This window comes from Aspergillus alliaceus (genome assembly GCF_009176365.1).
Source record: "Aspergillus alliaceus strain CBS 536.65 unplaced genomic scaffold BDW43scaffold_53, whole genome shotgun sequence".
NCBI lineage: Eukaryota > Fungi > Ascomycota > Eurotiomycetes > Eurotiales > Aspergillaceae > Aspergillus > Aspergillus alliaceus.
The window spans coordinates 97,678-111,688 of NW_022474736.1; the positions used below are offsets into that span (position 1 = coordinate 97,678).

Here is a 14,011-nt window from a genome sequence, read left to right on the forward strand (position 1 = left end):
CTAGCTTATATAGCTTTCGAAATAGAATAAATACTATCTTAATAGCTCGGAATAAGATTTCACTGTATGCCGATGGGTCCTGACCGGGTTGTCCGACAATTCTCATTAGGGCTAATCCGATCTACTGATAGGCCGGTTAAGTCCCCCGGCGCGCAAGAAGCGTACGATTGGCTGCGCGACTACTATGCGAAGGGTAGGGTATAAGTAACGCTTCCGAGTCAGTTTATGGACACATCTTCATATCAACTCAATCTTCCTTATTGAACTGTAATTAACTATGACTATCTCCGACTGGCAACAGAAAGCTGCCGCGAAACAGGCCGAAGCGGCTGCCAAGATTCCCAGTGAATGGCGGTTGCCCGCAACCATATTGCAACAGGCTGCTGAAGATGAGCAAGGTGTCTTGGCTATCCCTCAAGGCTGCGGAATCCTCACCCCCAAAGAACTGGCTATCACCGAAGCCGCCGATGCTACTGCCCTACGAGATAAACTACTGACCCAAGAGGTCACGGCAGTGGAGGTTACGACTGCATTCTGCAAACGTGCCGCCATGGCGCAGCAGCTTACCTCCTGCTTAACGGAGACTATGTTCCCACAGGCTTTGGCACGCGCTGAAGAGCTAGACGAGCACTTGACTAGGACTGGAAAGCCGACGGGCCCACTACATGGCTTGCCAATCAGCCTTAAGGAAACATTCAATATCCGTGGCGTGCACTCCTCTCTCGGTTTGGTCGCGTTTCTCGACCGTCCCGAAGCCACCCAAAACTCTGCTCCAGTGGAAATCCTTCTGGCTGCGGGCGCTGTCTTGTACGTCAAGACCGACGTACCTCAAATGATGATGACGGCCGATTCCGAGAATAACGTACTTGGTCGTGTGCTGAATCCCACCGGCGCAATCTGACTGCAGGAGGCAGCAGTGGTGGGGAGGGCGCACTCTATAGCTCTACGTGGATCTCTCCTTGGCATAGGTACCGATATCGCAGGCTCCATCCGGATCCCAGCCTTGTGCTGCGGCACATTTGGCTTCAAGCCTAGTATCTGTCGCGTGCCTTACTCCGGCTAGACGAGTGCAGCCCGACCAGGCGTGACTGACATAGCGCCCGTGGCGGGACCATTGTGTCACTCCGTTCGTGATGCCGAGCTTTTCCTGCGGGTGGTCATGGAGGCACCTGTTGATGACCTCGACGACATGGTGCTTGGCATTCCCTGGACGGAATTGGCTCCTCCAACTGCCCCGAACCTCGCCATAGGGGTTCTCCCAGGAGACCCCCAGACACCCTACATCCAAATATGCAACACACTTTGGAGAAAGCGGTACAAAAGCTCGCAGCAGCAGGACATCGTATCGTGGACCTTTCCACCCAGATTCGTTGCATCGCCAAAGCGTCTGATACGTCGTTCCGCTACTTCCGGATTGATCCCGATCAAACGCAATTGAAGCAGCATGTCTTCAGCGGTGGAGAACCGCACATCAAATCGCTCCGTTACACCTATAACTTGGAGCGTGGCGATCCAGAACCGACGCTACGAGATATGTTCGATCTCAATGTGACACGAGCAGATGTGGCGGAGCTAATGCATCGCGTGTATGTGGAAAATAACCTCGACTTGATCATCGGCGCCGGATACCAGAACTGTGCTGTTCCTCATGACACCTATGGGGTTCCGGTATATACGGTCCTGGCGAACTTAGTTTATGTAAGTGTTTTGCACCCCAGCCTTGTCATAGTGCTCGAGCTGACAATATGTGAATAGTATCCCGCCTGTATTATTCCCTTCGGACAGGCGAATGAGGTCGCTGATGTGGACTTCGTGCGCGATGTGAACTATGTCCCTCACATGTAAGTAGAATCCGTCTGAGATTATCGGCCTCTCCGATGATTCCCTACTGACCATAATAGATCTCCCGAAGGAGGTTGAAAACGCCCCTTGCCATGTGCAGCTCACCGGTCGTCGACTGAAGGATGAAAGGTTGATGCAGCACGCCAAGGTCGTTGAGAGCGTCCTCGCGAATAAATTGGCGTGAGCTAAGTATACTTTCGGTCGGTTTGATCAGGAATCCAGAGCATAGTAGCAGAGCACAATCAAATTCCTTTCACTAGCATGTGTAGTCGCTGCACCAATATAGTAGATTTGTCAACCTGCGGAGTAGCCCAGATTGCCCTAAATCGATCTCGTAGCCGAATAGTCAGTCCACGTTGCCAGCGAGCTAACATAGTGAACATAATCTACTCGAAGACAATGAGCCATCCAAAAACGCGGCGCAATAAAGCTGGCTATTGACAAAGTAATGAGGAATGTTTCTCGTCTCCCTTTTCCTGATATCTATGAAAAGTGCCGTCGCTTTCGAGGTTTGGCTTGAAGGAAGAAATATGGCTGTGATTTTATATCGAGCCTGGCGCCTGCCGTTTTTGCACTATGAGACAGGCGAAATCGTGACAAATGGTAACCGTCGAAGCAAGATCCACGACTGCAATACTAGTTATAAAGAACCCCTAACAGCCCACAATGGATAACTCTAGGTCAAGCTTTGATTTAACTGCCGAGAACCTAGCAAAAATATCGGATATAGATGATACAAATTCAAATGGCTCCTCTGCAGCTCCCCGAAAGTCGAGATCGCAGAGTCAACAGGTGGAGTCTGAAAAATGGATTATGCCCGAATTGACGGAGAAAATTCTCGATGCATTCCTAGATTACAATAAAAAAAAGGGACGAAAAGAACAAGCAAAGCTAGAAAAACAAGCAAAGCCAGAAGATCAAGAAGAACTAGAGAATCTCGACCAGCATGAAAGTCCACAACCAGAGTCCGCTAAAAAGGGTGAGGCAGGAGCATCGAGGTCTCAATGGAGTTCCATAATGGATGCTTCGTGCATGATGAACGTTTCGAGAGACACCTCACAAGGGTACTAGGACCGTCTAGCTGGGGATCCGCGTCCACGTTAGCACGATTTCAGCCTTCCAGAATGCAATAGCAATATACGTTATTAGGTGAGGACACACTATACCTTCAGTAGCGAACAGCAGCATGTACAAGACTAACGGCGGTACTAGGCATACAAGCCCACCTTTGGAAGATTAGGAGAAGGTTTCATCATCCATGTGTTAGTCATATAGCATAATTATTTGGCGTCTCCTGTTAGTGCTCTGTTTTATCAATGGTCTCTCAAAGAAAGCCACTGTCTGTCGAGGTCTTCAATTCGTGTAAAACATGTCCGAAACCTCCTATATGGTATCGTAAAGGACTATCATTGTGTTCCTAGTGATTTGGGTCATATGGAATGATTGCTACTAATAGGGTTCTAATCCTATATAAATACTCCGTCTAAATAGTTTATCAGTAACCAGTACCAAGGGTGTAGAATTGGATGCCAAGTTGATGCGCAAGAGCTGAATTCCAGATTTCCTCAAAAGCTTCGACACGTAGGCCCACTGAAACTGCTTTTGCCGTCCTCTCGTTTTTAGTCTTCTATCCATATCACTGCACTCTATATTATATATAGCAACCCAAAAAACCGTGAGGCGAACAAAAGTATTCGCAGCAAAATGCAAGACCATAGAGTGCAAAAAGATCAAAAGAACCCAACAACTTCCTCGTTTCCTTCTAAATATGGAACCCCTAGAATATGCAAGTATGACACTCCGTTTCCCACCACCTATTTCAACGGACTGGTCCCAGCCATCCAGATTATCACCCGCGTAAATTTGCCATCGGCGCCCACATCGAAGAAGTTGCAATTGTACATATCATTTTGCGTCCCGTCGAGCAGCTCGCCAGTGTATTGCTGTTGAGTCGCAACCTTCCCATTCGGTTCATCGACCACGATGCTCTTGACTTCATGTAGCATCTGCTTGGAGCCATTTATGAAATCCGCAAACATACGACGGATCTCATCCCTTCCCGTGAACGTGGCATGGCCAGTTTGGACAGTGAGTGTGGCGTCTGGGGAGAAGTGCGAGACCACGGCATCGATATCTTTGGCATCTACTGCCACGAAGAAGCTTTTCGGTAGCTCCGCGAGTTTGTCGCTAGTGAGGGCTGGGCTCTGAGAGGCAGCCATGGAGGAATTTAGATGCGGGTTGCTATATCACGATGCTAAATCTGGAGCTGTTCTGGTATGGTATTGTGGGACGCTGAACAAGTGCGAATTAAGTAGAGGATAATGATCACTGGGATTCTACGAAAATGCGGGGTTTATATTGGCATATTGTGGAGTTTTTATAAATGATGGCTGGATGTGTTGTGGGTCTGGATGCGAAGGCTCCGGACGATGCCGAATCAGGTGTCTATATTGACCCTATGTAGTACAACAATAGTGGGTCAAAAGTATTGCAACACCTACCCAGGAGGTTATAAATCGTTTAGTTCTATCCTGGCCACGCAGGGTCCGTGCTGTATACCAAGCTCATGGCTGGTATACTAAATACTGAAATATGGATTCTATAGAACTAGTTTTGAGCTCAAATTATGCAGAATTTGTTGAGATATTGAGGTTTGAAATTAGAGGGTCGGGTGCGGAATTTCGGGAGTTGCAATACTTTTGACCAGGCAGTTTAGCATGACCTATTCAACATGGCCAACAAGACAGATGTTTATTAATAACAGTAGAAAGAAATATTCCCTATGAAATTTATGCTATCGGACCTAACGGCGTAGACCCGGATTATTCATTTGTGTATAGTATGGGCTTGGAAAGTGCCGAATCGGACACTAAGACCAACGAGGAGGCATACATAGTGGCCCCTTCAAATACGATAAAGAATTCCAATTGCTGTATAGATCCATAACCGCTGAGGGTAGTTGTGAAGGCAAATCGCACATTACTCTTTGTTAACAGCATATAGCAATGGTACTCCGACAAGGAACAAAATATCAGATCCACAAATATGTGCGTACTGCCCTACGGATATTCAAAGCTTAGGTTGGCAAAGCAGGTGAGCACATCCAACAGGCGAGCACATCTAGTTACTCTGTCTTGACTCGCTGGGAAGGAGATCTTCTAGCCATTTGTATGCGACCGGCAAGCTGTCGGGGTACCCCATATGCGGTAGGCCTTCGAAGAACCTGCATGATGATTAGTTAATCTTGGACCTGTAGTTCATATATTACGGATGTATATGGTGTCCTACCTTCCCTCCTTGGGACTCCCATGGTTGAAGAGAGTCAGAGAATCCTCGATCGGAGTAACACCATCATCGACACCCTATACGCTTGTCAGATACAGCCCATACAGCACGCAGGAACATAACAATTGCACACATTCAACAAGAGTAGCCTGCAACTAGGGCGGTCGAGAATCCCCGTCTCGAGAAGGGAGAATTTCTCTCTTGCTTCCTGCCTAAAGAGCTGAACGTCGTCGTAGCCGTATTTCTTCGCCCACCCCGGCATGATTCTGCACAACCATTAGCATACAACTCGAAATCTACGTAAATATGAGGAGCGAACTAACGAGAAAGGGTACTCATGATCATCCACGCGACTAAGCCATTCCTGATCCAGGAAATAATGACACCCCGCCCCATGCGCAATGGCTCCACGTAGTCGAGCTGCATGTGTATGAGCGGCACGGATAGCATAAAAGCCTCCCGCACTGAGCCCCCAAAGCACAACTTGATTGATGTCCAGCATTGGCTGAGTAGCCATGTATGCAAAGATGCTATCCCATACTCGATCTGGTGAGGTAGGATCCGCAGGATCGGCGGGACAGTCCGCTGTTCCCGGGATTTCGGCTATGACAACCGCCCATCCGCGGGCGGTGATCTCGTGGGTTCGTTGGCTGTTATCCGGTCTGTATCCGTCTAGTCCGGTCATGATGAAGATGACGGGGACTGGGGCCTCGGGTCGAGCATTGCTAGGCCAACGAATGTAGATGGGGATTTGAGGGCCATCATTTCCAGAACGGTGGGTGTGCGGGATAGTAACTTCCTTGATTGGCGGATTCCATTGGGAAGCGGACTTGAGATAGACCTTTTTCTGAAGGTCGAACGCTGTTCGCTTGATGGAGTCTGGCTGGGCGATGTCAACGTAGGGAAAGCGAGAAATCCGATAGACTACGGCTGCGCGGCGGAAGAGGTCGATTGCATGATGGGTGTGGCCAGCATCCATGGCTTCTGAGGCTCGGGACTCTAGCTCCGATGCTGTGGGAAAGAATGTTGATGTATATTCGTCCGTACTGGCGTCATTGATATTCTCCTGCCGTTCATCGGTCTCGGTCAGTTGCAACGAAATCTGAGCTTTGAGTTAGGCAAGACAAACCGAGATTAGCTTTCGAAATATAGGCTCAAAATCTTCATAGCAGCCATCATGAAAAGGATAAACTCCTTTTTTGCACTGTAAGGTTCGGTTTATTCGGTTAGTTGTCTCAATACGTTGAATTGCAGAATAGTTTGCGGATAACTGACAGCAAACTTCCAACGAGTTTCCCACAAAGCCTTGATACAGCCTTTATGCGGATAGATCGTGTCGAATTTATCCCCAAGGATCCAATTAGTCATGTTTATGTAGTGAAATTAAGTCCCAGTCTTTCCAAGAAAAGGGAGGCTATGAGTGTGATGGAGAGGAAGCGGTCGTCGCAGTGAACAACATGTTAGAGGTGAATATAGCAGCTGCAAGACAAGTTTTGAAGAAAACCCAGTGAGATCGATTTTACCCCCACTTCAATGATCTACTACCCCAGCAGGTACCACTTTAAACCACTTGTACTACATATTTGACGGGTTGTCGAAAGATCACGTGAGATATCTGTAACGCTGCGGCCACAGCCCTAAAGCCAGCATACCGCAAACGGCGAGGAAGTTACATCGCACCCCACATATCTAAAATTGCTAGATAGGTGATGACTTCATTATAGCACAGCATCAAGGATATTACGAGGATTGGCGCATCAAGGTAATAAGCTGGAAAGATCTTCGTACTATCCTTGCCAATTGATGTACTATTGGTTACCCAGGCACCGTGTATAACTTTAAAAAGTTCTACTCCGTACTTATCTACAAACTAAAAACGACAAGAATAACAGACGGGAATCATTTAACAGCAGAAGAATGGTGGTGCTCCCTAAGCGCTGCATGGGTGCGACGTGACCCTCCTCCGAAGTACAATAAACTCACATGAGCATAAATTCTATACTATAAACATCACTCAGTTGGCCGACTCAAAAAGCCCCACGAAAAGATAATAGCAAATGGAACTTCATTATCGTTTTATGCTATGTGAAAATCTTTCACAGCAAAGGAAGGGAAATAATATTATTCACGCACTGCTCATTGATACCAAGCAAGTGTTCGGTTGTTATATGTCACGATGGCTTTCCGATTCGTTTCTACCCCACCCAAAACACTCAAAGGTTGTATCTAACCTGGCGCAAATAATTAGACAATTCAATAATATCACTTGATTTGCCCGAATAGTGGTGTTGTCAGTCGGAATATGAAATACCATTTGGGATAGGGGTTTGAACGGAATGGTTCTTATTCTGCTTATCCTATTAATCATATCAGGTGGATAACCTTGTCATCTCCATTCCGGGGGTGGTAAAAGTCTTCAGGGGTTGTTTGGTTAGAGCCCTCAGTACGACTTCTAGATTTGGCGGGCCTCTTAGGGCGTGAGACTCCAACCAGCCATAATAATAGCCTGGAGACTTACAACTGCTGCGTTATGCAGATCTGAGTCGATGCCCGGGTGGCGCTCGTAGATACCATTGTCGACCTTGTCATGATGACTATCTTTTTCTCCTTCTTGATACCGAAACAACATACCATCCTCCTTTCCGAATTCCTAGCCATGGTAAAGACGACCAGCTGATATCCGCCATGCCAACAAGAATGAAGATACAAACGACTGACAATAGGAGCTGGGTTACGCTCATACTCTCGACAAAGAGGTGAAGGCGTGGCATTTTACAGGTGGCGAAAGCCCTGGCATAAGTGAACAACGATGTTTAAAAAAAGAAGAGATCTAGGGCTAGTAGGCTCGATGACTCGCATGACTGTGGGCGAGGCGAAGAAAAGTGCCGACCAACCAAGACTTTCTCTGTGCGTAGATATAGCACTTTGCCAAATGCCCAAGGAACCTATGGTTGCGCTCAGCCTCACAGGATGTCCCTAGTCTCAGCGGCTAATGCATGACTAGAGGGCGCGCGCACCAGCCATGTAGGAGGAAAAGGATAATACGAATAGTCAGCACAGCGGCTAATGAGGCTGAAATAGAGTATCCGCAAGGTTGTCAAGAAAGCGATATTTTCCATCGTTCCAAACCTTCTTAGAATATCTATCAAGGATACTCAAAATGGAAGGCTTATGCGACAAGTGCGCTGGGCAGGGTTATATTTCTGAAGCAGCATGGAGAGATAAGACCGTACCAGACCGGCACAAGGAGCTTGCGCAAGACGTGCTTGTTTCTTGATGCTTAGAGGAAGGACAGAAAGCCATGAGCCTGGTGCCTCATCGCCTGCTGGGCCTCGTGAATTTAACGATAACCCCAAGGGATTCAACTTCAGCTCCCTTGGTTCTCGACTCATGTTCCTAAACGACAGTCCATCAAAACTAAGATTCAGAAAGTTGGACGAGCTATTAAACCGACGCATATTAAACCCGAGCTGGTCCAAAAGTGGATGAATATTTGTCAGCCTACTCACGAAGAAAAATGCCGACAGTTGCCCCTGAAAGTCGCCAGTTCCTCTGGTGGTAAATCTGACTTAAAACGCTGCTTGGTGATCGATGTCCTGGACAGCTGCATGGTCTAAGCGCCGGCACCTTGTGAATATTTTGCTCTCAGTTACGTCCGGGGCAATTCCCCACAGTTGCCTTTGTTGTCGAGCAACAAGCACCGTCTCATGGCTGCAGGAGGTCATTGAGAAGCTTACCGCCAATTCCAAAAATCATACAAGATACTATGGTCTTGTTTATCGCATTGGGGGAGATATCTTAGGGTGGACAGTCTCTCTCTGGTCCAGGACGAGGGAAGAACTCGCCAATAGTATTATCTCTATGTATTTGATTTATAGAGGGTCCATAGCGACGATTGTTGCAGCTACTGGTGTTAAATGCTAATGCAGGGCTCGCCGGAGTCCGACAGGAGTCTCACAATATGGACCAAAGGACCAAGGAGGTAGCACCTGGTGTCAGGATGAGAGTTCTGAAAGAGCTAGACGGTTACCTCTACATGTCGAAATACTCTACCAGAGGCCGGACGTATGTAGCCACAAGCACCAAATGAACTGTAGATGGAAATGGCGCTGACAATTCTAAGATTCCAGGAACAGACCCTCTCCAATCGCTGTATCTTTTCTGTCAACGACCCGGTCCATTTTCGCCGTCCTTAATGCACCTGTGCGAGGATGGCACCTCCGACGAATGCCCCGAGAAGACTAATTTGACAAGTGTGGGCAGTTTTATTCCAGCTTCACTGGATCTAGAATGCCACCTACTTTAAGTATTAGCTATTTTATATTAGTGCGTTTCAGACACTTCGACTCCATTACTCCCGACGAGAGTCTGGAAAAGACAGTGATGCAATAAATGCGTTTCATGGCATCCTCCGGTCGCCTCAGCGCGAGATTGAAGAACGACCTATTAGAAGGCATTCCCATCGTCGGCTTCGACCTAAAAATCTTGTTCGTGGGCTCGTGCATTAGACGCCTATTAGACTTTCCTAGCTACTCGTGGGCTGGCTGAACCGGTGCTGTGCAATGGTTAGATCACTCTGAATGGGACTTGGCGGATGTGGTCGGCTTATTTCGAATGGTATTAGTTTTATCCCGCTAGGAAAACTGGTTGAGTTCCTTCTTCTCTCAGAAAGTAGCGGACAAGTGGAAGATATGATTTCTAGGGCCTCAATATCTGAGCCACGTGGCGCCCAACGCCATTCCTGGCGATATTACTGGATTATGCTTATCAGCTGGGAAGTCGGAGTGGCCGAACGACTGGGCATTGGGACAGTGGACGCCGATTCGGTGCAAGAGTCATATGAGCTCGAACTTGTCAGGGAAGAAATATTATCGGCATGATGAAATCAATGGTAAGCGGTTTCTTTAGGCCCAAGAAAGTGCCATTGACCCTGTAGCGCTAGTATTCAATACCCTAGCTTCCCTGGAGGCCTTCCCAGTTTCTGTACAAAACACCAGCTCACATAGACTCATGTTTGATACTCTATTTACCCTCTAAGTCTATAAATATATATTTAGTAATAAGCATTGCCAAACATTATTCCTGCAATGGGAAGCCGTATCCAACTAGGAAGGCGGGTTCATCAATGCTATGATGCTGGTAGCTGCGACCGTTAGCATCGTAGTTGAGCTGGAGTTAGTGTTCTTACCTGAGAACGCCGACAGCACCAGGTTCCAGCATCATAGAGAGGGGGAACTCCATGGGATAGCCCAGCCAACGTTTGGTGAAGGCCCGGAGCAAGTGCCCGTGAGCGACAAGCACCACGTCGCAGGGGTTCTCTCCGTGCATATTCGGAGCGTGGATGGCCCGGATCTCCTGGATGAGACTGTCCAGACGATGCGTGACCTCTTGAGGGGACCTAGTGATACTAAGTTCAACACTGTTCGTGCAGGATAGGGTGCTGTTACTCACTCGCCCTTCTCACAGCCATCCCTCCAGATATCCCATGGCCTCTCTGTATCGAGGCCATGCTCCTTTCGTAGCTCTCGGATCTGACGAGTCAACAACCCCTCGTACAGCCCATAACCCCATTCGGCAAGTCGCTCTGTCTCGGAGACTTTGTTATCGCGCCTCAACGTCTCCTTGTCGGCGTCACTGAAGGCAATCTCAAAAGTCTGTACCGCCCGCTTGCGGGGGCTGATGAAGACATGGGCTACATTGGACGGGTCAATCAGTTTGCCTTGACCAACAATAATCTTACCGGATGCCTGAACCTGCTTGGTGCCGTGTTCTGTGAGCTCCAGCTCGCTGATACCGGTGTAGCGTCCGCTTTTGGACCACTCCGTCTCCCCTAGGATAGATGGTCAATCCGCTGGAGGACGTATTATAGGCACCATACACATACCGTGACGGTACAGAAAAACGCGGGGGGTTCCAGCATCCTTGTCCGGCATTATCAAGAGTGGAGATTTCTGAGGAGTAAATGTTATGTCTATGTTTTGTCGTCAAGGAACAGATGGGAAAATGCCGTGGTTTGTGGACGGGAAAACGAATTTCATTTCAATTTCTCCTCACCGATTGGCTCGGAAGGGCATAGCCTAATTCGGATTTTCTATAACTTCATTGGTTGACCTCTCTAAAGGTATTTGGATCTACAAATTAGCCTATGCGAATGCTGCCCTCTGTCTATAACAACAACACATATTTATATAAACCCTTAAACCCTCAAGAAAAGGCTTTCTTTTCGGACCACGTGAACTAGTTACTAAACACATTCAAGAATTGCTCCGCCATTACCTCAAAAATTAACAAATTTACAAAGGATCTAAGCGCCTCGTATATTTCGTATATCCTTCTTCAACCGCATGAAGAGATTTATAATTTTCACGGTTTACTTGAGAAATATCTACTCGGTAGAGCGACGGCTAAATGATTGGATATAAGTCTTTATCCGATATACTTCCAAACTTTCAACGTCTATAGTATCAAAGCCGGAGAAATCTTCTCTTTACTCTGTCCCCAAGCTACCGCAGCTTTCCAGATTATCAATGTTATTGATATAATAATTCCAACATATTCATAACAACAAAAATAGCTTAAAAACAAAATGACACAATGCACATCAATGGGAATAATAACTTGGTTTCCAAATAGCGAAAGATCAAACCAGCCAAACTGATAAACGACATCAGAAATCTGGTCGTATATAGACACCATATTAGAGGACCTCAAGACATCCAATCAAATATAGTTAAAAGCAAGCAGACAACCCACTCCTTACTGACTCCCAAAATGCTCAATAGCTTGAACATGAAGCCCATCCTTGTCAAAATTCGCTTTGGGCCTTTGGGACTTATGACCCCATGGAGTCTGCTGATTTTGCATGTCAACCAGCAGGCTGTTAGCCTTCCTAACCAACGCCGCCTAGACTTCGCCCTCACTGCATTTTCTTGGAGATCGATATCGACCCGTGCTTGGGTATAAGGGTGTTCTCTCAGATCAACTCTCGTCGCACTAAATCTATCATTGCGAGGCTTCAAGTTAAAAAGAATGGAGCAAACGTCCTCCAGGTTTGGATTCTGCAACAAATTATGCGCTTGTAGGTATCCTCGGTTCGTATATACCTAGATACTAGCTCGCTGGGTGATTCCATATTTTGACCAGGTGACACGGTCACCTCTCCTTGGGAGCTGTCAAACTGCATTGAGTCACTAAGGTCTTGGGCTCGTGGGGGTAGACTGTCCGGAGTCACGTCCGCGCTGAGGGAATGAGCAGAACTGAAGAACCAATCTAGAGAGGGCCACTTTTTGTAGGGTTTTCGGGGAAGCCTAGGTCGATAGAAAGCTCAAGGCTCTCATGATTTTGGAGGGTTTGAGATAACTAACGTAAACGAGAAGTGCTACTTGAATAATTTGCAGAAGGGGATATGGGCCTATTATATCTTATCCTATGGACACCCCTTTATTTGAGCTATTTTCTTAGAATATAACAACAAAGAGGTTGGCAGTAGGAGGCATTTATCCTTAATAAATGCAGCGTTAGAGCTTCTCTTTTTCTTTTTTTTCCTTTATTCAAAATCATGCAGAGATGGAATCTTTGGTACGGCACTTGTGTATGCGTGTGTATCGCCTTGGGACCGAAATTTATTACTCTGAGGCGCGACAGTTGAATCTCGATGCCATGCTGAGCTTCTATCGGCTAGGTAATGCACTGGAGGCACAAGGGTATTTGTACCAGGCTATAGTTGCTTAGGTGAATTCGGCGGAGATACGATGTCGAAATGCTCCCAATAACGGTTGGGATGCTGGGAAGGTAACTTCATTGAGACGGGTGAAGGAAATTGTGGCAAGACTCGGAGGTAGATTATTAGCAAGTGATTATATCTCCATGGAGGATCGTATGTATTCTGGTGTAGCTTGAAGGCCAAGCACGGGCTGTGAGCGTATAACTAATGAAACCAACGTAAGGGTTTGTAAGCTAAATATAGTCTCAGTGCTTATAGAGGCTAAAAAATAGATACTTTGAACCCTTTCTAGAGGACTTGCAAATACGGTGGCGAACGACTGCTGACGGTTTGGTTTTCAGGATGGAATATACCACCGGATGATGATTGGGGCACGGGATTGGATCGATTGCCTCGAAACGATCATCAAAGGGCAAAGTTTATTGTACGATAGGGTTAGAGGTTCATGCAACGCGAAGTTCTGGTTTACATATGTTTACATATTAGATTGGGTGAGGTTTGGGATGGGTTCGACAAGCAACGGGTAATCGTAGTTAATACATGCCAATATGCAGCGTACTCGACACGTCCAAGTCTACTATATGCTATACTGAGGCCATATAAATCACACATGGAAATAGTCCAGTACATACGACCACAGGGTGTGGAGAACAGGGCTTCCCGTCCGCTCAGCCGTACTTAAGCCACACGCCGGCCGGTTAGTAGTTGGGTGGGTGACCACCAGCGAATCCCGGCTGTTGTATGTATTTTTTTCTTTATCAGCTTTTACAGCTGAAAGTAGTCACTTGCTCGTAGAGTATCTTCTATTATATCAATTTCTGTATGGTTCTATCCTCTATCAGTTATATTATTACGGTATGCCTGCAGGCACACGCTACCTATCTACCTGAATTCTGAATATACTCATATCCGTGAGTGTAGTACAAAGCTTTCAGCTTTATATCATAGTCTTTTATAGATAACGCAGCGGTTAAGCTTCTGAATGTATCTGGAGAGCACACCGTAATATATCTTACTTAAAGATCTTGGAGATAGAGGATTTGGTTGGAGGAGATAATTGGGTAGATTTATAAGGCGAGAAAAAGATAGTCTAGTTATACGTATGTTTATCGCGTGTACTGGATCGGCAAGCGAGAAGCAAACCGAACAGGAAACTGATAT

The 14,011-nt window shown here is 46.8% G+C and overlaps 6 protein-coding genes across 6 annotated transcripts; 3 read left to right on the forward strand and 3 right to left on the reverse strand.

Annotated features, from left to right (window-relative positions):
• Nucleotides 1-277: 277 nt before the first annotated feature.
• On the forward strand, nucleotides 278-2,026 carry BDW43DRAFT_303146 (putative general amidase; the record flags this gene model as incomplete). Its single annotated transcript, XM_032045374.1, has 6 exons — nucleotides 278-862; nucleotides 908-1,034; nucleotides 1,074-1,252; nucleotides 1,309-1,698; nucleotides 1,756-1,830; nucleotides 1,913-2,026. The coding sequence occupies 6 exons, from the start codon at nucleotides 278-280 to the stop codon at nucleotides 2,024-2,026; spliced, it is 1,470 nt and encodes a 489-aa protein (XP_031896237.1).
• Nucleotides 2,027-2,508: 482 nt separating this feature from the next.
• Nucleotides 2,509-2,913, forward strand: BDW43DRAFT_314980 (uncharacterized protein; the record flags this gene model as incomplete). The annotated part of the gene is made up of 1 exon (XM_032047959.1): nucleotides 2,509-2,913. One exon carries the CDS (start codon nucleotides 2,509-2,511, stop codon nucleotides 2,911-2,913), a length of 405 nt encoding a protein of 134 aa, XP_031896238.1.
• Nucleotides 2,914-3,358: 445 nt separating this feature from the next.
• Nucleotides 3,359-4,155, reverse strand: BDW43DRAFT_189801 (nuclear transport factor 2 family protein). The gene has a single exon (XM_032039001.1). The coding sequence runs from the start codon at nucleotides 4,059-4,061 to the stop codon at nucleotides 3,657-3,659; it is 405 nt and encodes a 134-aa protein (XP_031896239.1). The 5' UTR covers nucleotides 4,062-4,155; the 3' UTR covers nucleotides 3,359-3,656.
• Nucleotides 4,156-4,962: 807 nt separating this feature from the next.
• Nucleotides 4,963-6,495, reverse strand: ayg1 (heptaketide hydrolyase ayg1; the record flags this gene model as incomplete). Its single annotated transcript, XM_032047960.1, has 6 exons — nucleotides 4,963-5,065; nucleotides 5,131-5,204; nucleotides 5,261-5,393; nucleotides 5,451-6,193; nucleotides 6,257-6,331; nucleotides 6,403-6,495. 6 exons carry the CDS (start codon nucleotides 6,493-6,495, stop codon nucleotides 4,963-4,965), a joined length of 1,221 nt encoding a protein of 406 aa, XP_031896240.1.
• A 2,593-nt stretch (nucleotides 6,496-9,088) lies between these two features.
• BDW43DRAFT_314983 (uncharacterized protein) lies at nucleotides 9,089-9,323 on the forward strand (the record flags this gene model as incomplete). The annotated part of the gene is made up of 2 exons (XM_032047961.1): nucleotides 9,089-9,192; nucleotides 9,251-9,323. The coding sequence occupies 2 exons, from the start codon at nucleotides 9,089-9,091 to the stop codon at nucleotides 9,321-9,323; spliced, it is 177 nt and encodes a 58-aa protein (XP_031896241.1).
• A 742-nt stretch (nucleotides 9,324-10,065) lies between these two features.
• BDW43DRAFT_288306 (histidine phosphatase superfamily) lies at nucleotides 10,066-11,096 on the reverse strand. The gene is made up of 4 exons (XM_032043266.1): nucleotides 11,012-11,096; nucleotides 10,579-10,957; nucleotides 10,316-10,525; nucleotides 10,066-10,270 (listed from the first exon to the last, which is right to left on the reverse strand). Exons 1-4 carry the CDS (start codon nucleotides 11,058-11,060, stop codon nucleotides 10,204-10,206), a joined length of 705 nt encoding a protein of 234 aa, XP_031896242.1. The 5' UTR covers nucleotides 11,061-11,096; the 3' UTR covers nucleotides 10,066-10,203.
• Between the last annotated feature and the right edge of the window lie 2,915 nt (nucleotides 11,097-14,011).